Source organism: Bos indicus, chromosome 23 (genome assembly GCF_029378745.1).
Source record: "Bos indicus isolate NIAB-ARS_2022 breed Sahiwal x Tharparkar chromosome 23, NIAB-ARS_B.indTharparkar_mat_pri_1.0, whole genome shotgun sequence".
Classification (NCBI taxonomy): Eukaryota; Metazoa; Chordata; class Mammalia; order Artiodactyla; family Bovidae; genus Bos; species Bos indicus.
In genome coordinates, this window is record NC_091782.1 from 39,333,766 (window position 1) to 39,351,139 (window position 17,374).

At 38.5% G+C, this 17,374-nt stretch overlaps 1 protein-coding gene across 9 annotated transcripts in view; it reads right to left on the reverse strand.

Moving 5' to 3' along the window:
* Positions 1 to 17,374, reverse strand: part of CDKAL1 (CDK5 regulatory subunit associated protein 1 like 1) — a 787,726-nt gene that overhangs the window by 616,444 nt on the left and 153,908 nt on the right. Inside the window, exon 1 of one of the 9 annotated variants that reach the window (XM_070777645.1) lies at positions 12,516 to 13,234. The exons of the other annotated variants lie outside the window; for them this stretch is intronic. Within the exon in view, the coding sequence (XP_070633746.1) occupies positions 12,516 to 12,541 (26 nt within the window). The 5' untranslated portion in view covers positions 12,542 to 13,234. Of the gene's footprint in view, positions 1 to 12,515; positions 13,235 to 17,374 lie in introns of those variants that run through there. 9 annotated transcript variants of the gene reach the window in all.

The window sequence follows — 17,374 nt, forward strand, 5'->3', positions numbered from 1 at the left end:
TAGCGGTAAAACCAAACAAATCCCGGCGTCCATATTATTCTACTGTCCTACCAGGCTTTCTTCCTAAATGGCTAAACCAGAATTTGAACCAACTTTTTTTTTTTTTTTTTTGCGTTAGTGCAGGCCTTGCCTCCTTGCTTGCCATAGCCAGACATGACAGTGACAGTCACTACGAGATGCTCCTGCCTAACAACCGGCAGAGTCACCCTCCACGGTGCCGCTTCACCCTTTCATAGGCTGAAAGGCGACTGTTTATTTCAATCAACTCTTATGACTCCAAATCCAGACCTCTTTTTACTGAATCACAGTTGATCTAGGAAATCTAGACATCTGCATTTTATTTACAAACTTACTAGCCTGACATTATTCCAGATGCCAGACATCATCAGAAGTTCATTTTGGCAAATGAGGTACAAGAAGTGTTGGGAAAATGTAAGACACTTATACCTACAAAAAACTTGTCTTTCTAATGAGTTAATATGTATGTTTCAGAACAGAAAAACTCTTTTCTATAAGTACGATATGCACTGAGGACCAAACACCTATCTATCTCACAACCAGGACTCATTCTTTACCTGTCCCTCCTAGTTCAAATAAACTTAAAGTACATATAATGTTAATTACACTAAAAACCACACCTCTAAAGGAAAAAGATATGTCACTAAATTCCCAGGAAAGGAATGGTTTCAACCAATGAAGTGCACAACATTTTTATGAAACTAAAGGGGAACTCTTTTACAGATAAAGGAAGGCGGGCTCACAGAGGCTGAGTGTTTCACTAGAAATCAGATCGTTAGGGCCAGAATCAGAACTAGAAATCTGGATTCAAATTCCTAATTCAGTGCTTTCTCTACAATATCATAGGGCTTCCAAGTTGTGCATTAAATATTTACTAACAATGCTTAGCCAAACAAAAATAATCCATTACTGTATGTTCAAGTAAATCAAAAACCTTTTAGTAAGTTAAGGTAACAGATGCACGTTGCCTTGTATATTGACTTTCTATTTTTTTAAGTAAGCTTCACTATGTCCTATTTATCTTCTCCACTTTTCAAGTCAACAAGATTTAGTTTTATTTAAATAATTTAAACACACCAATTGTTATCAGTGTAAATACACTTAAGGGGGAGTGATGGTTCTGCCTTTAACACATCTACTTTCTACTTTATAAAAACACTGCAGCATGTCATATTTATTAGACTTTGGCAAGACAGACCAAAATTGTCACATTTTTTTAAACACTATAATTTCCCTAATGAAGCAATTATCATGATAACGTTTAGCATCCTCTTGGTTATGAACCTAATTCCTTTGGGAAGTACTAACCTGGAACTCAGGAAATCAACAGTCCTTAGAAATTTATTTTAAAAGGTTAATTTATATGAGATCTTAGTGTTGCACCTGATTCCAATATCTATTTCACTAGAGATGAGGAGTCCAAGTCAATTGCTATACTTCCGTCTTCTTTGCCGGCGCTCAGGAAGGAGCAGTCTGACATCAGTTTGGACCAATGACACATGCAGAAAGTCTTTTTTTGTTGTTTTTAATTTTATTTCATTTAACTTTACAATATTGTATTGCTTTTGCCAAATATCAAAATGAATCTGCCACAGGTATACATGTGTTCCCCATCCTGAACCCTCCTCCCTCCTCCCTCCCCATACCATCCCTCTGGGTCGTCCCAGTGCACCAGCCCCAAGCATCCAGTATCGTGCATCGAACCTGGACTGGCGACTCGTTTCACATATGATATTATACATATTTCAATGCCATGGTCTTCAAAGAAGGAAAAGCCAGTCTCTTCCCCACTTTTAATAAAATAGGGACTCAGCTGTTGCTCCTGTCCTTATAACCACAAAAAGGACCAGGTTTAAGGATGAAGGTAAGAATATAAAAAAAAGAGGAAAAAGAATAAATGAACCTAGATCTCTTATGACAACAGTTAAGTTCAGTCAACCCACCCTGAAGCTTCCCAAGGCTTCCTGTTTTGAGAATAATCCACCTTCCTTATTGTGTAAGTGAGATTCAGCTGAAATTTCTATTACTTGCAGCAAAAAGGATCTTAACTGATGAAATAGTAAAATCAAGACTATGGACAAAAAGCACTAGAAAGAGAAGAGGCTCTAAGCCTATATTATTACAACAAGAATCACTACAAAGAACTTCCCCCTCAAAAGATGGTTCAGATACCAGCCAAGACTCAGGTTTTCTCTAGAGCAAGGGAACTCCAAGACTCTCCCTAATTAATATCTTGACTTAATAAACTATCAGGAAACTAAAGTATTTCTATTCATTTTTTCACATAGTTATTAGCCATCAAGCATACTTTTAGGCTCTGGGAATACAGCTATAAACAAGGCAGAATGCCCTGGAAGCTTCCACTGCAAAGAGGGAAAGATAATTAACAAGTAAATAAAAATCTTCCTCATGGATTTAGTTCTACTGTATAAAAATCAGGAAGCACTGAGCAAATTCTATCATAATCAGTATCTGAAAATTATGAACCATTGGACTGCAAGGAGATCCAACCAGTCCATCCTAAAGGAGATCAGTCCTGGGTGTTCAGTGGAAGGACTGATGCTGAAGCTCCGATACTTTGGCCACCTGATGCGAAGAACTGAGTCATTGGAAAAGACCCTGATGCTGGACAAGATTGAAGGCGAGAGAAGGGGACGACAGAGGATGAGATGGCTGGATGGCATCACTGAGTCGATCCACATGAGTTTGAGTGAACTCCGGGAGTTGGTGATGGACAGGGAGGCCTGGGGTGCTGCAATTCATGGGGTCACAAAGAGTCGGAAATGACTAAGCAACTAAACTGAACTGAACTGAGAGTAGAAATAAACAAGAAGACTGCATGAACTCTTATTAACATGAAGAAAAAGTCAGAGAAGCATGACCCGAGAACAGTAAGAAAAAAACTGAAATGAAGAGAAAAAAAAAGTCAGGTCAGAGTTGTTAAAAAGAAGGGAAAGATGGAGAAAGATCAAGACTATGAAATCATCAAGCCACAGACACAATGAATAAAGAAATGGGAATTTAACATCTATTTCAATTTTCACATTAGAAAGAAAGAAACTAGGACAAATGGCATGTCAGACCAATTAACAAGGTCTAGAACCCCAGATCTTCTAACACTCTCTTTAAAAAATTTTTAAAAAACCTATCTCAGACCAGAAAAAAACACTGAAGTTCCCAGCCCACATCACAGACTACCTCTAAACCACAACTGACTTTTCAAAACCCACCACACTGTAACCCACATTCCAGGGTTCAAAATCCACCTCATGAGATGGCCACATGAGCAAGAGACACATTTGATTATCTCATATAGAAAAAGAGAGAAATTCCTGCACCCTTTTCTATGTCTCATATGTAAAAAATAAAGACTAACAGAGAAAATTTAAATCAAAGAAAAATTTTAAAGTGACAAACACAAACTTAAAGCTCTGCATAAAAATTGTCCAGAATTTCAGTGCTCCCACATTATGAATCTCTCTGACTGGGTACTATCAGATAACTAAATTGAATAACTTGGTATCCTAATTTTGTCAGAAGAAATTAAGGAATCATTAAGTATCCAATGAGTTGTTTAACAACTTCAAGTAACAAGGTAAAGTAAGTTACTAGGCTAAGTCATAAGCACTTGACTAAATGGCTCACTAATATGTATTTTAAATTATTTTAGACAGAACCATAGCCAATTGCAATTTTCAAGTGCTATCCCTACCTTTATAGTATACTGCATAATGAAATGGTTTCAGAGTTCAAATCATAAGCCAATGGGAACTATCACTATGGGGCAGCCTGAGACTGGGCCCAAATATCGGGAAAATATACAGAGGATTTTTAACCCAAAGTTGCTTATAAATGTACATTTTTAAAGACAAATATCTTTAAATAGCAGGAAGCTTTAAACATTTTAAAAATATAAACATTTACTCAAATTGCAAATACTGAATGCCTACTCTATACCAGCCACAATTAATGCAATTTAAATAAAGAAATCATCCTTAAATGTATATGGAATATTTGGTTATTCCTGATCACAGGGGATGATAAAAATGCCCACGTTTTATACACACAGTACTCATATGTCCTCATGTATGCCTCTAACCCCAGTATAATTTTTAGTGGCTCTCTGTCACTCTCAGAGGGTGCCAGGTTAGTCACTGAATTACAGGCTTACTCTACGACAGTGGGTAAGCAGACAGGTGCTATATGGTAGCTAGTTACCATAATGCCAAATACTACTATTAGATTACTATTAGATTTTTGTTACTATGTTGTAGATAAGAATAACCCAACCTCAGATAAAATGTAAGGACTCAGATGTTATATCAACAAGATAAAAGCATTCTGTGATTGCTGAATAACAACTTTAAAAGGGATTTGTTTTCTTAATTCAAACACCCAGTAGTCAAATATTCCATCGTTCAGCGCTACCAGATTAATGGTTTGCAACTAAACCCGGCAGAGCTCCACGGCCACGTGACCAACAAAAGCCCCAAAACACTGGGGCCACTTGCCAGGCTGCCACAAGAACAAAGGCCTAGCAGGTGGCCATCCGCTGCTCCAAATTAAATCATACTGCACAGAACATTATCTCCAGCATTGTATGATGTTGGTTTTGTGTCATGTTACTCCTCATATCCAATTTTCAAAATTAAGACAAAATTGGTTTTAACGATGGGCAAACCACAATAGGAAATAACAATGATCTAAATAACATTGTTCAAGACTCAGTGTAAAGGGCCCCTCCCAAGTTGCAGAAGTAATCACCAAACCCTACCCGCCCCTCACCCCAATATTTGTTCAATGAAGCAGTGCTGTATCTGGAACAAATCCCGGGGCCTAGTTAAACACCAGGTGGTACACCAGGGTAAAAAAAAAATTTTTTTTAAGTAACAGATGGCTCAAACTTTTCATCTTTATGACAGGCAGCAAAGGACTTAGGCAAGTGAAACTGTCTTCCGAGTACTTTGTACAAGTTATACAATTACTCATGTGACTCACCCCTTCACATCATAAAGAGAGCAGCAGGTGAGAGACAGATGCTGTGCTCCTGGATTATTTATTACTCTGTATAACAGACGTACAGACGATACACATAAACACAGATACACAGTTATGTACTTAAATATGCTTCTGTACTTAAATACGGTTATATATTTGATGGTATTCTGCTTCCTCTGTTGTAAAATTAGGGGGCTCAATTAAATGAACACGCCTATTTCAGTAAATAAAGGTGAGATGTTACAAATCTGAAATAAAGTCAAGAGCAAGGAGAAACGTGTGGCCAGCTTCCTTGAATTTGACTTGCAGGATATTTTTAATAGAAATTTAAGAGTGGAAAGTAGGCAAAAGCTGGATGGGTCAGCCTACAGGCATCTGACCACTACTTCAAATTTGCCCAAATGGACCAGGAAAGCCTAATGTAAAGTAAAAGGAATTAGGCTGAGTGATTTTTTCTTCTTTCCTCCCTATCTATTTTCCCCCACCACACAATTCACCCTCCAGCCAATGCCCAACCACAAACAACCCTGCATCAGGCAAAGTTAGTGAAAGGGGTGGGTATCCCACCATTAGAGTCAAGTTAAGTCAATGGAATCTTCACAGAAAGCACCCTGGGCCATTAAGTAGAAAGAAGGCAAAGTACTCAGCATTCACCACCTCCTACTGTGGGACAGGGTGAGAAGCACATGGCGGGGTCAGGGGCTGCTCTGCCCATCACCTCAGCTTTCTTGTGGCTGAGAATCAAGAGATGGTGACCCCATGGGTAAGAACTGCTGACCCGGGGAAGAGCTAGTGACAGGTTACCCGTTTGGTGACATCAATAACAGTCTTACCTATAGACCCAATACATGAAGCAATCCCACGGACACAGACTTCTTACCACCACAGGGGACAAAGCGACACAGGCAGCAGACAAGTAACTCTGAACGGACTCGAGGAGGAGTGCGCTGCTGACACACGTGCACCAGGAAGAGAAAAGCTACAGGTTTTTACTGGAAATTAGATCTGCTCAAAACTGCACTAGAGTTGTCTCTAAAATCCATTTGAATAGATTCCTAATACATTTTGAGCTTGGCTGAAAATCAAATACCATATATATTATTACTCCTGAGTAAAAACGAATCCTGAATTCTGCCAAGTTTTTGCAAAAGAACTTTTTTTAAACACAATCTGTTTACACGTAGAAGCCTTCTTGGTGAAATACTTCTCTGAATGGTACAGATTTAATTAGTCTTACCTTTGTATGGCATTTCAATACTCATCACTGAGTTTCAAAAACTTGCACTGTTTTAAATATGGTAGCTTTATAATAGTTGATTATGTTCTTTATAAATATTTTGTGAATAAACTGAAGTAATAATATGATGCCTGAAACAAAATTTCATTCATTGATACCTGTGTCAAAATTGAAAATCACCAAAAAAAAAAAAAAAAAAGGTGCTCAGTGATATTACAATAAATTAAAACTCCATAAATATTTTCTTTGGTAAAATGAAAAAAAGCAATTATTTTTAAATATCTGCTTTTACTAAAGCATATTACACAAGCCCTGAGTTAATTAGTTCACATTTGAGGTCAGCTACCTAGCATGCCTGTCAATTACAAACACTATGATCTGTGTTTCTACAATTTCTGGAACTTGACCATTTTGCACAATACTTCCAGGAAAAATTAACACTTGGAATAAATCTGACTTTTAAATTTACAACTATTAATTATCATTCTACTTCTGGTCTCCCCTTAACCCTACTACAATGAAAAATTATTGCAGGCTGTGCACATTTTAATTGAATGTGAATTGTTATTCTCATTTTAGTCAGGCTTTCTGACCCATTTATTCCAAACCTCATATTCTTTGTTGCAATTAACCGGATGGCCACACTGTAATGGGTATTGGCACACTATAAATTCAACAATTTATACAGACCTCAGGGCATGGACTATACCACGTAGAATTCCACTTTGAAAGAGTAAATCGCCAAGAGAGTCACAGAAGTGAAATTTAATTTCAGGAACAATGAGCAAATTGACTCTATTATTTCCTGGTCTGGTCTAGGAACATCTTCCACAGATCCTTATTTTCTTGTTTTATACCACTGTCACTTCATATAGAATTTAGCTTGGCCCCATGTGACTGTACTCCTGATATACAAGCATAGCCATTCATTAAGCAGAAAATAAACTCATATCCTACCATTCTTCCGCTGGCTCCTTCTCCACCACCACACTGGTCTGTCCTACCTGTTCACTGAACAACCTAGCACATTCCTATCCCAGCACTTTCTCACCGCTATTCCATTTGCTGGGAATATTCTTTCCTCAAATATCTCCACTGTTAGCACTGTATCTCATTCAGGTCTCAGCTCAAATGTCACCTGATCAGAGGAATCTTAATCTTTCTCAACCATTCTATCCAAACTAGAATCCCCAATCTCTCCCAAGACTTTGCTTTCATTTTCTTCATAACATTTGTCACCAGAATTACCCATTACCTCTCTTCTCCAACTACAATGTAAACTATATGAAAGACACATCAGTTCAGTTCAGTTCAGTCGCTCAGTTGTGTCTGACTCTTTGCGACCCCATGAATCGCAGCACGCCAGGCCTCCCTGTCCATCACCAACTCCCGGAATTCACCCAAACTCATGTCCATTGAGTCGGTGATGCCATCCAGCCATCTCATCCTCTGTCATCCCCTTCTCCTCCTGCCCTCAATCCCTCCCAGCATCAGAGTCTTTTCCAATGAGTCAACTCTTCACATGAGGTGGCCACAGTATTGGAGTTTCAGCTTCAGTATCAGTCCTTCCAAAGAACACCCAGGACTGATCTCCTTTAGAATGGACTGGTTGGACCTCCTTGCAGTCCAAGGGACTCTCAAGAGTCTTCTCCAACACCACAGTTCAAAAGCATCAAATCTTCGGCCCTCAGCTTTCTTCACAGTCCAACTCTCATATTCATACATGACCACAGGAAAAACCATAGCCTTGACTAGACGGACCTTTGTTGGCAAAGTAATGTCTCTGCTTTCGAATATGCTATCTAGGTTGGTCATAACTTTCCTTCCAAGGAGTAAGCATCTTTTAATTTCATGGCTGCAGTCATCATCTGCAGTGATTTTGGAGCCCCCAAAAATAAAGTCTGACACTGTTTCCCCATCTATTTCCCATGAAGTGATGGGACCAGATGCCATGATCTTAGTTATCTGAATGTTGAGCTTTCAGCCAACTTTTTCACTCTCCTCTTTCACTTTCATCAAGAGGCTTTTTAGTTCCTCTTCACTTTCTGCCATAAGGGTAGTGTCATCTGCATATCTGAGGTTATCGATATTTCTCCTGGCAATCTTGATTCCAGCTTGTGCTTCTTCCAGCCCAATGTTTCTCATGATGTACTCTGCATAGAAGTTAAATAAGCAGGGTGACAATATACAGCCTTGACGTACTCCTTTTCCTATTTGGAACCAGTCTGTTGTTCCATGTCCAGTTCTAACTGTTGCTTCCTGACCTGCATATAGGTTTCTCAAGACACATAAAAGACTGCATAAAAGATCTGCTTTAATCACTACTATGTCCTCAGGACTTAAGAGTATTTGCTATACCTCAATAAATAACTTATCAATGCATATTTCTTTCTCTCTGTGCCCATGTAAGCTAAGTGTTTTCATATTCAATGAAGCCCCAGTGCCTAGAACAGTGCTTAATTCCTGAGACTCTGAACATCATGCTGACTGAACCTCACAATACAGGCCTGTTACTTTCAAATGTTCTCAAGATAAACAATAAACAATTAACAATAAAGATCTTTAATTCATGTTTAAATTGATCATAAATTAAACTTCACTATTTCCCTAATAATAGAAACTTTTAGCACTTTTCAAAGTTTAAATTAATACCACAATGAACCATATGTGCACATTTAAGCATTAAATATATTCCTGAAAATATATTACCTATAAAACTGGTTACATAATGTCATGCTTACATACTTACTGCCATTATGTTCTTCCCTCCACAAGAGTTGTAGCCCCAAATCTAACAGAAGTTTTATTTCACTAATTTTCACTAATATGATTTTACTAACTATATTACTCCATGTTTTCCTGTTAATTATTATTAGAATCTTCCCTGGCAATAACAACATGGTGTATGGAGGGGGAAACAACAAACCTGGCAATTTGAAAATGGGGAACTGCCTAATGGGATCTGAAGGTAATAAAACCCCATTCCATTAAAAATTTGCATTATTTTCTAAGAAAATCAAAAAAAAGGACAACTCAGGTATTCCCAAGTATAATTAAAATTGCTTTGTTCTTTAAATAAGTCAGCTATGTTCCTAAGACTGAAAATCAAGATGTTTTAGAAACAGACAATATAAAAAGTATTTTTTAAGAAAAAAGCCCAGACCACCCTCCTCCTTGGGTGTTGAGTGATTTATTTCAGTCAACATGTAAATCAATTTAAAAACTCATCTATAAAAATTCCATCTGGTTGTGAAGTCACACAAAAGGTGGCTCAATGGACAGTTTCCTTTCTCAATATTCTGTATATGTTTTTCCCTTTGCAGCTGGTATCTAGTCTCAATCACTGAAGTCTTATAGCAGAAGGTGAATTTTGTGCTATAAAACAAATCTGAGCTTGCCATGAAATCTAGGCTACTTAACTCAGGTCAGACCTGTCACAGGTCAGGCCTGCCAGCTGCTCTGCAACTTCTGTTCTAGTTTCTGCCCAGGCCTGTAATTATTTACAGTTTTGCACCTGTCAAAATCTTGAAACAATGACTTCCCTTGTTTCTCAGGATTTATAGACAGCTAAATGTACTGAGTTTCAAACCTGAACACTTCAGGCACACATGTGAAAAGGTGGTCATTATCATTTAAGTTTTTAAAATTTTATTTAAACAGAAGTAAAATAGAAATGAAGGGGAAAACATAAACTCAGATTTGATGGTTAATAAATAAAACATTAAAAGTAGGTATTTTCCAACTTCATGAATAAGGTAATTACCCACAAATTGTTTTTTAAAAAATGCTTAATCCAAGGCCAGATCTCCAAAATCAGAATGTAGAAATAGAGAAAGTAGATATATCTTTACCATGTGGCCTATAAAACATGGTTTTTAAAATACTGAGTATAAATAATATAATAAACCATAATCATCATATTAAAAGTTTGACCACTCTTAACTACTGTTGAGTATACAGTTGGGGGCGGGGGTTATTTGCTTAATCAGTAGGCAAGTAAAATAAAAATACTAAGTAAGTCAAAAGAAGGAAAGGTAAATAATAACTGAAAGTGGTTCTTTCAACTAATGTGACCACTCATGAAGACGCAGAAATCAATGTCCTTCTCAGTACAGCTGATTTTGCAACTGAGGGCTGGAGCGCTCTGGCTGGCAGAGCTTTTATTCCTTCTCCTAAGTTATGCAACTCTATCCAGAAGGTGTCTACTCCTTTAAGAAGTCAGCAGCACTGGGTAAACAGAGTGCATCTGGTGCACACATGTCCACGTACAGGTAAACACATGATTTCAGTAATTACTTCCAACACCATCTGTCAGGCAGGTAGTTCAAAAGCTACTCAACAGGAAAGGCGGTTTGAAGTAATTTTTAAGTAAGTACACTTCTCGTCGGCCTAAATGAAAGTAAAGATCAAAATACAAACCTGGAAGCCTGTCTGCTCCATCCTGAATTTATCCAGGGCAGAAGCAGGCAGGTTCATTCTTGCCACTAAAAAAGATGACAACCCAACACTGGTTGGGAAATATACGAATCTGATTAATTATCCTCAAAAGAAATTTTCTTCTGATTAAAAATGGCAGTAATTTATTCATCACTAATCAATAACTAACAAGACTAGTCTCTGCAACAGATTAAAGTGTGTCATCCGTCTGCAAAACCACCTCACCATTAATTAAGGGATAAACTACTCTGGTGTCAAATGCTTTGAAATGTTTCTCAATATCATTAACTCGGCCTGAAAAATATCAACCCTAATGCAGAAGAACACAGGGAAAGCAAAACACAGAGCCGCAAAGGAAAAAAAAATACCATTAAGAATGTTTCTGACTTCAAAAAATTGGTTATTTGAGAGACTTTTTAAAGATCATTGCAGTGCTACCTTGATGTGCATCATCTTTTATACCCCTGGCCTTTTCATTGCTCTGATTTGTATCACTCAAGCATTTAAATAAAGTAAATACTATCAACTCTCCAACATACAGCACAATGCATGACATGAGTATCTAGGACCAAATTCCCCCAGATAAGTTTACATTTTTCTTTAAGATTTAGAGTCCTTGCCTTATCCTTACCACAATTTTTAGCATGCCAAAACTGATTTAAAATTTCACCTTCTTGCTCTCTCCACCTCTCCACTCTGACACTGAAATATTAAAAATTTGTTTAGTATGTACTCCTAGTAAGTGGCACTTCATCTCTGATCTTCCTCCCTCAAACCATAACCCCACTCTAAATATGAGGAAAAATAACAGACAAATGCAAACTTAAGGACATTCTACAGAACAGCTGATATTCTTCAAGACAGTATTCCTCAAAACTGTCAAAAACAAGGATAGTCTGAGGAACAGTCACTGACTAGAGACTAAGAAGACATGACCATCAAATGCAATCCTGGATGAAATCCTGGAGCAGAGAAAAGGAAACTCACGAAATCTGAAAAAATCACGGTGTGTACTTAATAGTGATGTACCAAGGTGAATTTCTCATTTGTAACAAAAGCACTGCAGTGATGTAAAAGGTCAACAGTGAGGAATGGGTAAAAACAAGACTTCACAGCAGTACTGGGTGAAGGGTATACAGGAACTCTACATTATCTTTGCAACTTCTGTGTAAATCTAAAATTCTTCCAAATTTAAAATGCCTTCTGACATTTTATTCAGCGGGCATTTTACTGTCCATTATTCATTCAATCAAAACTCATTCAGCAGCCACTGTATTATAGCCACACACAAGGAAACGTACTGGAGAGCACACCATGAGACAGGGACCATGTGCACACACGCTGGAACACTTCAAACATGGGACTGAAATCAATCCTGGTAGGAAAATGGTTACAAGCAGGTGGATAGGAAACAAGGGTCTCATTGAGAGAAAGCATACAATTATCTGTTGTTACAATGTCTGTCAGCTAATTTAAATATTTTAGCATAAAGAAGGAAGTTTCTGTAGTTCAAACCTGGAGTCTAGGGACATTCAGGGTGCTCTAACCAGAATCCTAATTCCAGACACAACGAGTATAGCTATTTCTATTATCAATATCTCAAGTAACAACTGTTTGCTAATTGGTACATTAAATGTCAGAAATGAGGGTTGTTGTTTTTTTTTTTTAAACAGTAGCTTGTTTCTGTGCAGGATTCTTGCCAGAAATGGGTTTCACTTACTGAAAGTAACGGGATGCAAGACACGTGAACTGACTGAACAATTTAGGGACATGACACACTCTAAGCTGACAGGGCAGACAAGTTAGTGAGGTCCGTGGCTCTTACCTTAGAGACAGCTCCCAGAGTTTCATCTCCAGAAGGTCCTGTGTCCAGTTTTGGGTGTAGGAGGAAGTAACTGAATCCTACTTCTAAAATGTCACTGCATCTGCCTGGATGAACCTTCCAGACAAAGTGCCAGTTGAGGCACCAAAGAGAACAGAGATTGGAACCTTCAGTTAAGCTTATGTAACAAACTGCATTAACTGTTTTGAGCCTGTTTCACTAATGACTGATTAATACATACTGTGTATTAATGTGGTGTGAGACCAGTAGAGAAGAAGTACCCCTGCCTCAAACTTATTTGACAAAAACTAAGTGTCATGAAATACATGTTCTTCTGGAACTCTCTTGCTTTTTCCATGATCCAGCGGATATTGGCAATTTGATCTCTGGTTCCTCTGCCTTTTCTAAAACCAGCTTGAGCATCTGGAAGTTCGTGGTTCACGTACTGCTGAAGCCTGCTTGGAGAATTTTGAGCATTACTTTACTAGCGTGTGAGATGAGTGCAACTGTGTGGTAGTTTGAGCATTCTTTGGCATTGCCTTTCTTTGGGATTGGAATGAGAACTGACCTTTTCCAGTCCTGTGGCCACTGCTGAGTTTTCCACATTTGCTGGCATATTGACCTGCCTCTTGAGAAACCTATATGCAGGTCAGGAAGCAACAGTTAGAACTGGACATGGAACAACAGACTGGTTCCAAATAGGAAAAGGAGTATGTCATGGCTGTATATTGTCACCCTGCTTACTTAACTTCTATGCAGAATACATCATGAGAAATGCTGGGCTGGAAGAAGCACAAGCTGGAATCAAGATTGCCAGGAGAAATATCAACAACCTCAGATATGCAGATGACACTACCCTTATGGCAGAAAGTGAAGAGGAACTAAAAAGCCTCTTGATGAAAGTGAAAGAGGAGAGTGAAAGAGTTGGCTGAAAGCTCAACATTCAGAAAACGAAGATTATGGCATCTGGTCCCATCACTTCATGGGAAATAGATGGGGAAACAGTGGCAACAGTGTCAGACTTTATTTTTTGGGGCTCCAAAATCACTGCAGATGGTGACTGCAGCCATGAAATTAAAAGATGCTTACTCCTTGGAAGGAAAGTTATGACCAACCTAGATAGCACATTCGAAAGCAGAGACATTACTTTGCCAACAAAGGTCCATCTAGTCAAGGCTATGGTTTTTCCAGTGGTCATGTATGGATGTGAGAATTGGACTGTGAAGAAGGCTGAGCACGGAAGAATTGATGCTTTTGAACTGTGGTGTTGGAGAAGACTCTTGAGAGTCCCTTGAACTGCAAGGAGATCCAACCAGTCCATTCTGAAGATCAGCCCTGGGATTTCTTTAGAAGGAATGATGCTAAAGCTGAAACTCCAGTACTTTGGCCAGCTCATGTGAAGAGTTGACTCATTGGAAAAGACCCTGATGCTGGGAGGGATTGGGGGCAGGAGGAGAAGGGGACGACAGAGGATGAGATGGCTGGATGGCATCACTGACTCGATGGACGTGAGTCTGAGTGAACTCCGGGAGTTGGTGATGGACGGGGAGGCCTGGCGTGCTGCGATTCATGTGGTCGCAAAGAGTCGGACACGACTGAGTGACTGAACTGAACTGAACTGAAGTGTCATGAAAGGACAAACCCAACTTACGTCAATTCACTACAGTCTCTAGAGAAAGACTTGGCATTTGTGTATGTTCTAACTTCACCCCCATGGATGGCCTTCCAGAAATCCAACTGAAATTGTATGAACACTTCTCACATGTTTGTGAATGTGCTTCTTTTTGATAGGGAAAGAATGTCCTTAGCTTTTACCAGATTATTAAAATGATTTGTGACTCAAAAATCATATAGGCCTAATCAGTCACCAACAACTACTGTTTTTTTCCATTAAAATCAGTCTTCTTTTTAATTACACAATTTACATTTTCCCCAAAATAAGTGGGCCTTCTCATTTGATTTACTTGATTACTCCATCCCTTCCAAAAACAGATAAAATCTTAACTATTAGGAAATACAGTTCACTTGACATCCCAAACATCTCACCCTACGCAGAAATAAAAACTTTCAAGAAGTCATTATTTTTCAATCAGTGATGCATTTTGGATTTCAAATCATTTTATCCAAAGGTGTGAATGATCTGCACAGCTCAGTGGGGTTTAGTTTGGCTTGTTTTTTTTTTGTTGTTATTGCTGTTCATTTAAAAAAAAATCAGTTTATTTCAGATATGTTTTACACTTGTTGCACCTCTCTCATCTTTTTCATCCTGAATGAACTGATAGAGAAAAATAACTTTCTATGTAGTCACCAGAAATGCTTAGATCATCATCGAAGCTGTCAAGTGTCTGATAAAGCAACATATAAGATTTTTTTTTTCAATCCTCATGAGCAAAAGTGGGAAAATGCTAAAATTTATTACAAATGAACACTATGAAAAGTGAGTGCCGAGTACCAACATCACACAAATATCCTTCAGCATGTACTATTTTGGATCAAATCCTACCCGGGAAAGCTGGAAGGAAAGTGAGCAGCGGACGCGGTCATGGACTTCCTTCCATAAAGTTAACGAAAGCATAAAACAGCATGGACTCAAATGCTATTTAACCATCAGCTGTGATACTTCTTCCATCATAGCATATTTCAATTTCATACATTCTATATTAAAAATAACTTAAGATATTTGGTTAAAATACACTTTTGTCAAAATATTTACTTTAAAAAATTATAAAAAATAAAAACAAATTTATCTAATCCAAGCATGAAATGAGAGCTAGAGATAAAAAGGAGTTCCAAATTTAAATGTCCATATGCTAGTGTTAGAGAGAAAAAAGCTAGCCAAAGGAAAAAGTCCTTGTTGAATTGCTAGGCAAAATTGTAATTTTTGTTTTCTAAGAATGAACTTTATTTCATTCACTAATTTGAGATGCCTTTAGCTACCCAATTTCTTAAAGAATTCACAGTTTAACCTTAAAAATCTTTGGAGACTAAGTAAAGCCTGAGTAACTGGCAAGTTTTTCTGTTTTGCGAACTACAACATCGCTGTCACTGAGGGGTATAAAAAACATGGGGAAGAACTCTTTCACTTTTAGATAACTTCTCAGGATTAGTCTTTATTAAAAGGAAGAAGGCCCATCATCTCTAGGGTCTCCCTGTATGTCTTCTTCTTTTGCTTCTAGCCGGCCAGTCCTGCAGAATGTCTTTTGGAGGTAAGAGAAGATGAAATGTAAACTTAACTGGTGATTTAGGCCATGCATTCAAGAAACATGGCAGTGATCTTTTCAGATCTATGTTTTACATTTCAGTGACTCCACTTACGTGAGGTACCTGGAACAAATTCATGAAGACAGAGAGTAGAATGGGGTTTACCAGGGACTGGGGGGAAGGAAAAAAGAAGTTATTGTTTAATGGGTAGAGTTTCAATTTGAAAAGATGAAAAAGTTCTGGAGTGGACAGTGGTGAGCATTACATAGCAATCTGAATGTACTTAGTGGCACCTGAACTGTATAGTTAAGGGTTTAAAATGGTAAATTTCATGTAATGCACATTTTATCATGATAAAAAATAAAATCAGTGAAACCCAGACTGGCTGCACACAGCATCTTGCAGAATGAGTGGCAATCAAGGGTATACCTGCATGGCCAGAGAATATGTGAACAAAAGAATGATGGAAGTAGCAGGAACAGGGATCAGGAAGGCAGGCGGCAACTGAATTAGCAGACATGAAGACCCAAAGCTCCCTCGTGGTAGAGAAATACCACTTCCTCCAAGGATAACCTGATACCTGGGCTCAGTTCTAAAAGAGAAAACCATGTGTGTTTATGAACATCTGGATAGACTTATAACCTGAACAGCCCTGCTGCTGCTAAGTCACTTCAGTCGTGTTCGACCCTGTGTGACCCCATAGACGGCAGCCCACCAGGCTCCCCAGTCCCCGGGATTCTCCAGGCAAGAACACTGGAGTGGGTTGCCATTTCCTTCTCCAATGCATGAAAGTGAAGTCGCTCAGTCGTGTCTGACTCTTAGCAACCCCATGGACTGCAGCCCACCAGGCTCCTCTGTCCATGGGATTTTCCAGGCAAGAGTACTGGAGTGAGGTGCCATTGCTTTCTCCATGAACAGCCCTAGGGGATGAGTTTTACAACAAGCCCTCCATCCGAGAGATAAAGGATTATTGGATGGTGGGCCAAATGTCCTAGATACCTTTTTAGAGACAATTCTGGACAAACCTATCAGGATCAAGTTTCATCTAGAAGTATGAGAGCATGGGGTTCTGAAAGTGTTAAACAACTCAATTTCTCCCAGGAAGACAACATCCTAAAAAACAGTCCTGTTCTACTTTCAAATTTACAAGGTGGCAGAGAGGCTGCTATGTATTATACAGGGACCTAAAACATTTTTACTTCTCTAGAGGTGAAATGGAGTGACAAAGGTCTTCAGGATGTTTTTTACATGAGTGATGACATGTTTCATTACCTTCTTGGGCTGTGCAGGAAAAGACAGAAAGGGCTTCTTTATCCCTGGCATCAGTGTAGCTGTGGTTCCTGTTACCTCTGCTGAGTGGATGCCTCATAACAAATTAACATGGAAAATATGGAAAGATGGGGGCAGAGAGCACTCTGCACAACTCAAACAATGACACCCTGATGCACAGGTACAGATGTCCTTTCTTCTCCTTCTGTGGAAGGAAAGGGGTTCCTCCTGTATCAAGAGCAAAAACTGACTCCTACAAATTTAGCTTGTAGGTTCTGAACTCCAAGTTAATTAAACCAAAATTTTTCTAAGTCAAGTAATCTCAAGTATAACTAGGTCTTAGAAAAGCTTTTACTATTAGACTTCAATCATCCATATTAAATGGATGAGAC